The 14187-nt window shown below is 48.1% G+C and overlaps 1 protein-coding gene across 3 annotated transcripts in view; it reads left to right on the plus strand.

Moving 5' to 3' along the window:
• LOC125433090 (glutathione S-transferase-like) overlaps positions 1-14187 on the plus strand; it is a 30866-nt gene that overhangs the window by 12030 nt on the left and 4649 nt on the right. For 2 of the 3 annotated variants that reach the window (XM_048497433.1, XM_048497441.1), the window contains exons 2-4: positions 10259-10365; positions 12379-12430; positions 13126-13258. In XM_048497433.1, coding sequence (XP_048353390.1) covers positions 10279-10365; positions 12379-12430; positions 13126-13258 — 272 coding nt within the window. In that variant the 5' untranslated portion in view covers positions 10259-10278. The remainder of the gene's footprint in view (positions 1-10258; positions 10366-12378; positions 12431-13125; positions 13259-14187) is intronic. The other variant, XM_048497451.1, reaches the window with a different exon arrangement.

Below are 14187 nucleotides of genomic sequence, written 5' to 3' on the forward strand. Positions count from 1 at the left end.
CTGCAAAGTCCATCACTCCTACCTCCATTGCTCTGGGCGGCTCTGGCCTCCCGAAAGCAGCAGGAACTTCGGCCAAGCTTTACCCTAGACAATCGTGCAGCTATTGATTACTTATTGTTATTACATCACCAAGGTTGTGAGAATGTACATAATATGTGTTGTTTTAATCTTTCTGATAATTCCCAATTGATTCATATGAAAGTACGTGAGCTGCAAGAAGTTGTATCTAATCTGAAATATGATGTTTTGCTCCCATTGGTATCAGCCCTCTGGAGCTGGCTGCCGGGAGGATGGTTGAGTGCTATTGTGCAGCTCTTGCATTGGTTTAATTGTGTGCCTCTGCTATCGGATCTTGTTTCTGCCTAATGTGTGTCTAATATTGCCTGTAACGGTGTAAGAAGCCCCTCGAATTTCCCTTACCCAACCAAGTTCTGATGTTACACAAGTAGCTCGGTCAGCTTGACCAGACGGCGGAGGAGACAAGCTGCCCCTTTAAATCACCCCTTAGCATTTCGGTCCCCCCCCTTCTAAAATGTAAAAGGAGGAGATGTAGTAATGCACTGCTGACCCAGCAGCACTGGTAGAACGTTAGACGCTAACGGACTCCACGCCTTCTGGTCGCACCAAGCACTCCCCACTCTCATCCCCCATGAGTCGGGTCATGAACTGTCTGGCCTCAGTCACGAGGCTTAGGGACAATGATCTTGCTCCCCAGGTGAGGATTAGGCTCAGACGCTTACGCTCCTCTCCGCACGTAGCCAGGTGAGATCATGCATCACATGATGATCTCCCGCCTCGCTCTCCCGGAACTCCCCCCGGTCCTCCCTCCTACACGCCCCCGATAGAATAACAATAAAAGGTGCCAGGAACCGGCACGCGGGAGACTCGCTAGGAACACGGACCTCCGGGCTCCCGCTGCTGGCGATCTCCACCAGATGTTATCTCCGCGTCTCGTCTCGTTCTTACGCTGACCACGTGGGTCGACTACATCCCTTCCCATAGAATATCAGGCAGTTTGGTTAGTCAAGTGGAGAGGATTTCAGGCCATTTCGTTCGTGGATGGGCCTGCCTATCTAAATGAACAAGCAGCAACAAACAAACAAGATATTTTCTGCTGGCTAACACTGATAGGTTTATATTATAGTTGTATTTTATAGCTCATAATAAGTTTACTTTGCAGTTGGCGATATTCAGTGGACATTCTGTACCATGGCCACGAAGCCAAAAGCTACCAAAACGAGGTCACGGAATGTGGCACGGGCCGCGACCAGTAGGGCTTTGGCGCAGCAGCAACTGGGACCCACTCTAGTAGTAGCCCGGGAGGCTGATGCAGGAACACCCCATGACAATCTGGGGATGCCCGCCACTCCTGCTCAATCTGGGATTCTTGCCTCCCCTTCCAGCTCGGCGGCATGTGCCACATCCGCTGTGGGCCTGCCAGCACAAATTCAGTCGGGGGCAGAGCCCGGCCGGGGGTCGCCGGTACAACCAGTGCCTGGTACCCCAGGTCCACCGCGGCCTCCTTCCACGCGGGCGGGGCCAAGCGATCCTGCAGGGTTCGTGGCTCCGGCTGCTCAAAGTGGTTTACCTACAAATTCAAGTGCTGTTTTCATGTCATGTCCCTACCCATATGCTCCATACGTGGGCATGGGCATGAATGTGAATCCTGGGATGGTTTGGCCAGGGCAATTTAACCCCGCCCCTGGCTTTGGACAATGGTTAGGAAGTCTCGGGGGAAGCCAACAGGTGCATCCCGGTCTTTGGCCTCCTCAAGGACTCAATTCTCCCAGCCCCCCATTTAGGGGGCATCAGATTCAGCAGAGCTTGGGTTCCTATGTCCCCCCATTTGCAGGAACTCAGCTCCAGCAGGGTTTGGGTTCCTTTGTTCCCCCTTTTGCGGGAACTCAATTGCAGCAGAGCTCGGGTTCCTCTGGGCCTACTTTGGCAGGGACTCAGGTCCAGCAGAGCATGGGTTCCTCTGTTCCCCCCTTTGCAGGGTCTAACATTCAGCAGGGCTTGAGTTCCTCCGTTCCCACCTTTGTTGGGAATCAAGCCCAGCAGAGCTTGGGTTGCCAGCCACCTTCTGGAGGCCTAGCTCCTGCAGTAGTGGCGGGCCCCATAGTTCAGGGTCCAGAGTTGGCAGGCTCTTCAAGCCAATCGGCCAGAGCACGCGCCAGAGCAAGACGCAGGGGGAAGAAGGCCTCTCGTCGTTCTCATCGTTCCCCTAGTTCATCCTCATCCGGTGAGTCGACAGATGAGGAGTCCGCCCAGGCGGCAGGGGATTACTGGGAGCGGGGGGAAAAGGTGCCAGCTCTCCCTCAGTGGATCATTCAAAGGAGAAAAGGGGACCTTGCTGTAGCGGACAGTGCAGGGAATCCAGAGCTGGCAGCTTTTTGCTCAGCATGGGATCCTGGAGATCCTCCGGGCTCCCATTTACCGAGAAAACTGAGGGAAAGAGCCCTGGACGGCTACTACGTGGACCTCTTCACGGTTTTGCGGCCGGAAGAGGATCCTGAGGAGTCCGGTTCCCATTCGGCCAGAAAGAAGAGGGAACGCCCGAAAGAGCGGCCGCTCTTTTGACAACTGGTCAAAAGGGTTTATGGAGTATATGGCACTTATTGCAGCCGGGCCACCCTCTAAGGGCCTGGCACCTGGCTGCTCACTGGGCCAATGCAGTTTTGAAAAGCCCGGATCCTCTCGGGGACGAAAGCAGCATTGAAAATATGATGAAGCATTTCAGCAGTGCTTCACATCGCCTTGCAGGTCAGCAGGGTGGACATAATCCACCTATCAAACGTGGATGACAAATGTGGTCAAGGTCACCCCCTAGTGGGGAAAGGTCAAAGAAGAAAGGGTTAGCCAGCTTAGACCCGCCACGGCACGCTTGTTGGGCCTTTAATCAGGGCTCTTGTAGGAAAGATAAGTGCAGGTTTGAGCACTCTTGCTCTAGATGCTTCGGGCCCACACCAGGATACAGTGCCCCTCAACTGGCGCTGCCTCCCTTTCAACGTGCGGGCCGGAACCCTGGCTCCTCGCAGCTTAAGAAGGACGTGTGGTGGCCAGGGAGGATCCTTCCCCGTCCAGAAGGCTTGAAGTCCCGGAGGTCCTGCAGAGTCCTCAGCCTCCCCTCTAGTGCTGCAGGCGCCTTTATCCCAGTGGCTGGACAGGTACCCGCTGGGAAGACGATTATACTTGGAAGGAGGGATTCCAATGGGGTTTCCACATTCCTTTTTTGGGGAACAGGGAGGCAACATCAGCTCCCAACTTAAAATCAGCCAGGGAATTGCCTTTGCAGTGGGCCGCCAAAATTTCAAAAAGAATGCCTGGCTGGTAGGATTGCAGGCCCCTTTGCTGAGCCGCTACCCAACCTCAGGGTTTCCCCATTGGGGTGGTCCCCAAAGACCCCGGGAGTATAGAATGATACAACACTTGTCCTACCCGCGAGGGGTCGGGTGAACGACTTCATCGACCGGGCATTTGCTCAGTTCGGTACGCCACTTTGGATGAGGCAGTGAGTATCATTCGAGGTGGGAACAGCCTCGCCTGTTAGCCAAATGCATACAGTCGGCTTCTTCGCCGCTGCCCATACACCCCAGGGACTTCGAACTCTTAGGTTTTCGATTTGAGGGACCGTGGTATGTTGATAAATGCATGCCCATGGGATGCCTCTCTATAGTTTGCTGCTTTTGAAAAATTTAGCACCTTTTGGAATGGGCAATCAAAGATCGCATGCCATCAGCAAAAGTTACCTATTATCTTGATGACTTTTTATTTGTAGGTGCAGCCGGCACTGATGACTGTGCAGCGATGTTGTCGGCTTTTCAGGACTTAGCGGCAGAGTTGGGAGTTCCTTTGGCGGCCGCAAGACCGAAGGGCCTGTGTCTTGCTTAACCTGCTTAGGAATTCAGTTGGACACAATAGGAGGAACATCTTCCCCTGCCTTGATAAGCTGGACGGGCGCTATACACTGGATTAGTGAAATCTCTGCTAAAAGGAAGTGCAGACTGCGGGAAATACAGTCCCCTGCTTGGGCACCTTAATTTTGGCCTGCAGGGTGGTCTCCCGGAAGGGCCTTTGTTCTCACTGCCAGGTCCATGGCAGGCTACTCAGTTCCCCACCATCACATCAGGGGTGACTTCTGGTTTGCTTACCTAATTCCTACGGGTTTGGTTGGTTTTCTTGAAAACTATAATGGGGTTTCAATTTGGCAAGTGCCTTGGGAGCTGCAAGAAAGTTTTCAAGTTCATACCGATGCAGCTGGCTCTATAGGTTTCGGTATTTATTTCAGGGGCCAGTGGTGTGCAGGGAAATGGCCATCAGCGTGGAATCAGACTGGAATTTTTATGGATATGACTTTCTTTGAGTTGTTCCCTCTGGTGGCTGGGCGGTCCACATCTGGAAGGATGTGTTTCATGACCACACAGTTAAAGTTCTGGTGTGACAACCAGGCTGTTGTTGTGGTGGTAAACCGGCAGTCCAGCCGGTCATGAGCGTACGCGGCTAGTAATCGGAATTGTTATTTTGCCTGTCTAACAACATCTCTTTAAAGCTGTTTTTCTGCCAGGTATAAATAACAACATAGCTGACTTTGTCTCGCCATCAGGTCAGCCGCTGCCATCTCCCCTAGCTCGAAGCCAGCCAGTTTCCGGAGAAGTGTCCAGACCATCTGTATGCGTCTTGGAGACAGTCCATAGCCGGGTTAAGGTGTCTTGTCACTGGCCCCAGCTACACGTCAGCTGCATGAAGGGGCTTCTTGAACACCTTTTGCATTTGCAGCTTCCATCGGCGAACCTGTACATAAGGGTTTGCTAAGGATTTGGTTCTCCGGTATCTGGTGGAATTGAGGGACCGTCGAATGGCTGCCAGGACTATTAAGGTCCATTTGGCGGCCATTTCATTTTCAGCCAGGCTCTGGGGATCACCGACCACTCACGGTCCTTTGAGGCTAGGAGAGCGGTGGCCGGGTGGCAGCGCGCTTCCCCTAGGCCACAAGACAGTAGGCGGCCCATCACCAGGGAGCTCTTAGGGACTCTAATTAATGTTACAGAAACAGTATGTGACTCTGCTTATGAGGCTGCACTATTTCAAGCCTTATTTACTTTGGCGCTTTATGGGGCCTTCGGGTAGCGAATTAGTTGCTCTGGCCCACCACATCCATCGGCCCCTAAGGCTTTGCTAAAGAGTGGATGTCGCATGGCCGATGGGAGCCTACTTATATGGTTGGCGGGGTCCAAGACTGACCAGCGCCGAGGAACCAGAGTGACTTTGGCCCTTCCCCACCAGGGTCTCCTGTCCGGTGGCACACATGGCTGCATTTTGGCCATTCGCCCCGAAGGGGCAGGGTCCACCGTTCATCCATAGTGGGATGGATTGGCAGTCCAGATACCACTCCTAGCGGGTTCTGGCGGCATTGCCCACAATTTGTGGGCCTCCCCGCTGAACAGTTTGGTTCTCACTCCTTCGAATCGAGCGCAAACCACGGCCTCTCAGGAAGGACACTCAGCAACTGAGATTCAGGCTTTAGGCCGCTGGAGGTCTCTAGCCTATCGTGTTTATGTCCGGCCTCACCTGTCGCTGTAACTTTGTTCTCTTTATAGTTCCGTGGCCCGCCGGTACCAAGTTTGGCTGGTTGGTCACAGTATTGTCCACTGGGCGGGCCGGTAGGCGAAGCAATCTGGGTGGGGAGATCGACTGGGCCTGGACACCTCGGTGGATATTCGCTGGCTGGCGAGACGAGGCATGATGTGGCCTGCTCTGCTTCTCCGGTTGCGGAACTCCGTCCTGCAATTTGGCTTCCCTGATGCAGATAGATAGATAGATAGATATTTATTATTACGGCCTTTTGGCCAGCCAAGGCTTCCCTGATGCAGTTTTGATTCAACTTGGGGAAAATGACATTCCTGACTCTAAAGGGGTGGCGTTGCAGAACTCCATGAGGGACGACTTAATGCTGCTCCACAGTAAGATGCCGAAGACTAAACTGTTTTGTCGCGGCTTACTAGAAGCGCAGGGACTTGAGGGAACGCTTTGTGGGTTCGCCAGGGTTAACAAACCAGGTCTAAACTGTGTCGGTCCAAGGTCCGCTGGTAATGGGAGCATGGGGATGTTATTCCCCATGTTGATCTATCTCATGCTCTACCAGCATTGTTTTTGCCCGATGGAGTCCACTTATCGGATTAGCCAGGACATCTGGTTGCATGATGTCCACCATGCTCTGGCTGCAGTGGGCTTCTCGCTGCCCACACTGAGCTGGCTAAAATCCGTTTGCTTTGGATGCAGTGCTTTCATGGGCACGCACTGAGCGGTGTGACTCTGGGCTGCTGGAAGTTAGCGGGAGCTGTTGGTTCAACAGCTCGGTGGCGGAGGGTATAAGAGCACATCCCATTTGGGAAGGCAGTAGCTTATGCAGCCGACCTTCCCACCTCGGGGCCTCCCATGAGGTCCGTGGTGGTGCATAGAGCTCTGGCAGGTAAGCAAAGCCTTGGGGTCAGTGGCTGAGAGCTCATGTCTGCAGGGGAGGGGTGTCACAAATTGGATTTTATACCATGTGGCATCTAGTAACTTCCTGTTCCAGTCCCCTCAGATATGCCGGACAGGGGTTCTGGTCCGGAAGGGCCTATGGGTCAGCTTTCATGCCCTATAACCAGGTTCAGCGGTTTGCTGCCTGGGGGCCAGGATGTGCTCTGTTATGCTCGCCCAGCTTCAAGGTTTTGGTTATGTTAAATAAATTTTGGGCTGCGGCCGATTTATTTCCAACAAGTATGTGTTAGTGTCTTGATTGGAATGAGTCTCCACACATCCCCATGCAATGGGTGTTAAATGTAGGGTGAAAAACAGTGTTGCGCTTATTTGTAACTGTTATTCATCAAGTTGTCTTCTGTGCAGGCACACATTTAATTCTTTCTTTACTGCTGCTTAGAGAGGAACTTTCTGGCTGAGGTCTGTTAATCGCTGAGGAGAAAGTTAAAGGAGGAAGACATATCAATAGGGTAGAATTACGGACTGTAAGGTATGCTTTGGTCTCTTTTTCAGAATTGGTGTTGAACAAATTTGTTCTCATCGCCATGGACAACATGTTTTATGTAAACAGACAAGGGGGCACAGGATCAGGGACCCTTTGTGAAGAGGCCTTACTTCTGTAGAAATAGGCAATAGAAAATCGTGTCCACCTCTACGCTGTGCTTGAGCCAGTCAAGAAAACACTGTGACAAACGACTTGAGCAGAGGCTTGAGGGACTAGCACGAGTGGTCTTTGAATTGGAAGTGACTGTGCCCAGTTCTCCAGTGTTGGGGAAACCTGACTGTGGATCTCTTTGCATCAGCAGAAAACAAAAGGCGTTCCTGTTATTACTATGGTGCGGGTCTATGGAGAGATTCAATGGGGGATGCCTTCTAGTACTCTTGGAAGCAGGATCTGATGTATCTGTTTCCCCCTTTCCCCCTGTTGAACAGGGTTCTAGCCAAAATTCTGGCAGACAAGACTCCTTGCATTTCAGTCGTCCTGTTTTGGTCTTGATGACCATGACTTCCCCTTGTGTGGCACCTACCCAGAGAATGTTTTTGGCAATTTCCTCGTCAGGAGGACCTCCTGCAGATGGGCCCTCTATTCATACAGTGCCAAGTGGGCAAAGTTTGCTGTCTGGACTGAGTGAAATAACATCAGTCTAGAGATTTGTGACACGTCATCTGTGTTTGAATATCTGTTGACTCTGAAAGTTAATGGCCTGGCCAACTCATCCTTTAAACTGCATTTAGTGGTGATTTCTTGGTTCCACATTGGTGTTGACTCTAATTCTCATTTTGCCCATACTTTCACAAAGAGGTTTTTGAACGGACTAAACTACTTGTTTCCCCCATCCACCCTCCGGTGCCACAGTGGAGTTTATCCTTAATGTTATCTAAGATGATGAGAAAAACCTTTGAACCTAAGTTTAAATGTGACTTACATTAGCCTTTGTACAAAGCTGCTTTCCTAGTGGCTATAATGTCTTCCAGGAGGGCGAGGGACCTAAGGACTCTGAGGTTAGATTCCCCACTTCACTAAGTTTCTCAGAGATAAGGTGGACTTACACGCCAGCTTAGGCCGAATCCCCACCGGGAAATTCAATCTAGATCAAACCAAGTTTGAAAATAAACTGCACCTTTTATCGAGGTTTCAACCTCCCCACCGCAGCATGTTTCCAGTGAAGACATCTAGGCCTATCATGGATTCAAGAAATGTAACAATCCCAACTACCACGCAATCGGCTTGGTGGGTCTCTCCTGATTGGCTGTCGTGCCGTGTTGGGGTGGGACTCTTTTTTCTCCCGCAAAAACGTGCTCCTGTTATGACATCAGCACGTCTACCCTGCCCCAATTTCTGGTTGGTTATCGTGCTCTTGCAAGAACAGCACCGCACTCACTGATTGGTTGTAAGGCATTTGCGTCATGCTCTATGGCAGGAAATTTGAACCAAGATTAGACCCCATGAACCTCCCCTCCAAACTGTGAGAACGTGGGTGGGAAGGCTCCCTCAGCGCCACTGGCAGTGGTAAGGGGAGGAGCACTCTTAGCTGCAGAGCTACTCAGAATCTTGTCAGATCTTCCTGCGGCAGGCCTGTGCATGTGCAATCCCATGTCGGACTGCACAGCAAGACCACAAAGACTATCAAGCTCATTCTTATGCCTGGTGAATCCAACTTGCTGAAATTCTGCAAACATCAGTGGACAAATATTCCTATTGCTTGAATTTCAGACAGGCTGTGTTTAAACTGTGTTCGAGCTGTTTTCTTCAGGGGAACTGATCTCTGTAACATGGAGACCAGTTTTAATCTGGGAGATTTCTAGCCACTCTCTGGAGACTGGCAACATTAACCCCGGTGCGGGAAGAATCCACCATACTGAATTCCTTTCCTACCTACAATTCTTCTGCAGAGTTCCTGAGTGTCCTGCAGGAATTATTGGCAGATCAAGTGTAGTAACTGTTGTCTCCCTGCCCCCTCAGCTGATTATTATATAACATGTTGTAAAAGCTAATCTTCAACTTCTCCAGCCTTGAAAAACACACTAACTAAGCAGATTTTTAACTCTTGTACTATGTATACCTAGAGGAGAAATTAATGGTCCATTGCAAATTCTTCATTGATTTGGTATATTTTACTGGGCAGTTCACACCCAAAACTGTTCTGTTGTGGCCATTTAGGATTGCTCCTTGTGATGGCTGCCTTCATATGATAAGCCATTTATCAGGGAAAGTCTTTGGACACTATGCCATCATAAATCCACCAAAATGAGGATCTATGATGGTGTCACGGGACAGATGCTTTCAGTGACGTTAAATTAACTGGTCTGCTGCAGCTAAAAAAGAAGCACATGACACTTTAAAGACAATCATATGGTATTGTAAGCTAAGACCCATTAATCTGAAATATTGTCAGGACTAATAGACTTCAGGCTAACCAGACATGAGTCTCACTGAAATACAAAAACAGTAATAGGAAGTCAAAGGACATCAGAAGCACAGGACTGGAAGAGAAGAAATCAGACATAAAAGTTATAACTGTGATTAACACACAAAGAGATCCAGAAGTAGGAAGCATAAACTGATCCCCAGGAAGTGTATCAAACTGAGGGTCAGAGCCATGGAGGAATAATCTCCACTTTTGAGTGGTCTTCCTCTCTGATCTTTTGCCCTGCTTTGGGTTTTTCACCTCTCAGCTTTTTCCCACTCACTCCTTCGCAGGCATTTCTGGGGGAAACAATGGACCTTTTTTTTTAAAAAAAAAAAATGTTTACACTAACATTCTACTGCAGGAGCAATAGAACACTAAAACATCCCCTCCCAAATTAAAAAAAAAGGGGGGGGGGCGCCAGCATTCAACGAGCTGATCTGGGAATGACCTGGAAGCAGGTGCAGGCAAAATGGTGGCTTGGAGCAATCAGTGGGGTCTCCTTGCATGTAAACTGCCTTGAGGTAAGCACAGCATGCATAAAGGTCCAGTGCGTGTGTTTTGTGCACGCACACATAGCAGTTTTCAGTCTAGAACACACAGAAAAGCAGACAGACTTCTGTGAGTAGGCTGTAGTCCCTTGTGAATACAGATTATGTGGGAATAAGAATGCCTTTTCATATATCAGTAAATAAGCAAATAATATAGTGGTCTCAGTGCTTTATCCTCCTAAGGTAGCCAAGTAAGTGCTGTCCCAGGAGCTTTTCATTCAGGCCTCTGAGAAAACTGTAATACTGATATTGTATGATGAACTCCATTTTTCTTGGCAGAATAGAAGATTACTTGGAAGATGGCTGGGAAACCTAAACTGCATTATGTCAACGGAAGAGGGAAAATGGAATCCATCCGCTGGCTACTTGCAGCAGCTGGAATTGAGGTTAGAACATATTTAAATGGAAAGGCAATAATGGGTGAATGAACTGATGATCGAAAGGAGTTGGTCTCGGTTGCAAATGGAGTTGCTCAATAAGAACGGGTTCAGTGTCCCAGTGTCCCAATAAGTGTATTCGTTTGTTGGCATATCCTGTGCACACTTTCCTGACAAAGAACATCATAATTCAGTTGTTGTGCTTTTTCTGACATGCTAGGATTGCCTTGTTCCATTTGTCTTCTTTCAGAGGACAGGTTACTCACAACACATGATGGACCATTTGTCCCCCAAGGTTACTCTGACTGACAGCAACTGTCCAGGGTCTCAGGTAGAGCGGTCTTTCATATCACCTGATCCCTGATCCTTTTAACAGAAGGGATTGAACCTGAATGCAAATCAGATGCTCCTCCACTACTGAGAACAAAATAACTTTGACTGGATTGTGTCTTATGTAGTCTTCCATCCAGGCACTTACTGGGTCCAGAACTCCTTAGAATCAATCATGTCGCTGGATCATACACCTTCAAATAGGGATGCCAAGTTCAGCTTGGGAATTTCCTGGTGATTTGGGCAGTAGTTTCTGGGTGCGGGGGAAGAGTTCAGCATGGATGCACTGCCACAGAGTCCATCCTCCAAAACTGCCATTTCCTCCAGATCTTTGTAGTCTGGTTATAATTCTCAGAGAATTCCAGGGCCCAACTTGAGGTTGACAACCCCGTGTTCAAGCCATTAACTGTTTGTAAAAAATGAAATTAGTCTGCTTTTGTCACTCATGCACAGCAGGACACAAGGCAGCTTATCAATAAGTCCCAGCCATTCAAATGACACAATATGATTCTGGAGAGGTTTAGGAGTCATCATCCTAGCAGTGGCGTAGGAGGTTAAGAGCTCGTGTATCTAATCTGGAGGAACCGGGTTTGATTCTCCGCTCTGCTGCCTGAGCTGTGGAGGCTTATCTGGGGAATTCAGATTAGCCTGTACACTCCCACACACACCAGCTGGGTGACCTTGGGCTAGTCACAGCTTCTCAGAGCTCTCTCAGCCCTACCCACCTCACAGGGTGTTTGTTGTGAGGGGGGGAAGGGCAAGGAGATTGTAAGCCCCTTTGAGTCTCCTACAGGAGAGAAAGGGAGGATATAAATCCAAACTCCTCCTCCTCCTCCTCCTAGTTCAGAAGGCTGAACCGTTTGACATTGTAGGCCATTCCGAGCTCTGTGATCCTCTGAACAGTGTGGCTGATCTGCTCAGTGAAAATAATTAAGAGGAACCTTTAAACCACTATTCAGTATTGTATACTATCAGAGCACATGATGTCCATAGAGACAAAGTATCCATTTTCTTCCCAGTATCTTTTCAGTAGTGAATAAATACTAGGCAAATCAAAGATATACTGTTTCACTGTTCCCATTCTGCAACATGTTGTTTTTGAAAACATATTCCATAAAATATCAGCTGCTTTTAAGTAAAATAAAAGGGTACATGATGAATTAAGAAGCTGAAGAGCTTGGATTTATATATTTATTTATTTATTTATTTATGTTTCAAATTTCTATCCCGCCCCGTCCCCGAAGGGCTCTGGGCGGCGCACAACATATAATGGATACAATCATAAAATATCATAAATAAACTAAAACTTATAAAAGCAGCGAAACTAACTACACATTAACATTTAAAATGTGAAATGAGTAAAAGCACAAGTATAGGTATAGGTGGCGCCACCTTTCCCTCCTGCATGGAGTCTCAAAGTGAGTTACAAACTTGTTTCCCTTCCTCTCCTGACAACAGAGCCCTTAGGGGTGGGGCTGAGAGAGTTCTGAACGAACCGTGACTAGCCCAAGGTCACCCAGCAGGACCGCAGAAGCAAATCTCATTCACCAGATAAGATTCCATCACTCATAAGGAGAAGTGGGGAATCAAAGCTGGTTCTCCAGATTAGAGACCACCTGCTCTTGACCACTACACCATGCTGACTCTTCATCCTCCATGATTTGTATAACAAATCAAACATTTGTGTTTCAGTTTGAAGAAGAATTTGTAGAAACAAAAGAAGATTTGGAAAAATTACGCAGTGGTAAGTATACTGGCTTGGGTCTAGTTTACCTATCAAAATCAGGATGTCAACAACACATTAAACAATCAAAATCAGGATGTCAGTACCACATTCCGTAAACAAAAGTTGCTCTAAGAAATGTTTATGTAAGAGATCTGAGTGTTTTGTATTTGGTAGGCAGCTTGGATCAATTTCAAACATTCAGTCACCTCAACCCTCGCCCTGTTCACATGTAACAGTGGCTGCATGTAATAACTTCATGTATGCATACACCTGTTTGTAAGAAGGAATCAACACACATTTACTTTACAGATGAAATTGGGGACCAGTATCTAAATAAATAAGTGTAACTCACATGTTCAGCTATACATGCACTGCATGTAAAATGAGAATTGCTCTATGCATTTGTGAAGAAAAATCAAGTGTACACAGTACAGTTTCTATGTGAAGATTGAATAGGGTTACCAACTCTGGGTTGGAAAATTCCTGGAGATTTGAGTGATGGAGCCTGGACAGGAAGGAGCATGGCAAGAGGGACCTCAGCAGGTTATAATACCATAAAGTCTACCCTCCAAAGTAATCATTTTCCCCCAGGGGAACTAATGTCTGTCATCTGGAGAACAGCTGTAATTGGGGGGGGGGGGAATCTTCATGCACCACCTGGAGGGGTTGTCAATCTGAAGGCTAAACGAGTCTCTTCTTTTTCCTTTCACAAGATGGAGTCCTGCTTTTTCAGCAGGTGCCCATGGTGGAAATTGATGGGATGAAGATAGTGCAAACACGAGCCATTCTCAACTACATAGCAACAAAGCACAACCTTTATGGGAAGGACCTGAACGAGAAAACTCTGTATGATGTCTCTGCCTTGTGTTCAGACTTTCTTTTATACTTGTGTTATCTGTAGTAAAAACATTGGCTTGGCTCCACCAGTTTTTCCATAAATGTAACTATTTTCAGCCGTGGTGTGCAGCATTCTCATCTCCCACTTCCACAGCACCTCAGAAGGAGCCGGGGGGGGGGGGGTCATTCTGGGCTGCCATGGGAGGGCGGAGATGAGAAAGTCACACACATCAGGCAGAAATTATTGTTCCTCTGGGAAAAGTCCAGTGGATTCAAGCACTACCATCACGTTAAGTAAAAATAATGTGGAACAGATGCACTTTTCGAAGTTCAAGTATTTACAGTGTTACTCAGGACATAGGGTCCTTCCGCACATGCAGAATGATGCACTTTCAAACTGCTTTCAATGCTCTTTGAAGCTGTGCAGAATAGCAAAATCCACTTGCAAACAGTTGTGAAAGTGGTTTGAAAATGCATTATTCTGCGTGTGCAGAAGGGGCCATAGATTCATGGGGAGCAAAATCCTTTTATAACAGGCGGGAATCCTGCAGAAAGATGAGTTTTTGCAGCAGCATCCTTCTCAGAAAGGCAATTGCTCCAAAACCAGACCCCAAAGCTACCAAGGAATGTTTCCTGGAATCTTCGGATTCTGGTCCCTTTAGCAGAACTGAGGTTTTATTTTTCTGCTGTCAGCTGAAAGATAGCCTATAAATTGTGTATCACCAGCTATGCCTATCTCGTCAGCTAAGGAAAATGGGACAGTGTGGATTTTATTTAAGATTTGATGGATGGAGATTGTGGAAACAAGCATTGCATAACAAACGGAACACTGCTTCCATTCATGTGCCCAGAAGTGACATCACAGTGCCAGGCAATGATCCAGGAATTTCTGAAATCTCTATGGCTATTGTCACTGATAGTTGGGAAATTCCAACAGC

The sequence above is a fragment of the Sphaerodactylus townsendi genome, linkage group LG01 (genome assembly GCF_021028975.2).
Source record: "Sphaerodactylus townsendi isolate TG3544 linkage group LG01, MPM_Stown_v2.3, whole genome shotgun sequence".
NCBI classification, from domain to species: domain Eukaryota; kingdom Metazoa; phylum Chordata; class Lepidosauria; order Squamata; family Sphaerodactylidae; genus Sphaerodactylus; species Sphaerodactylus townsendi.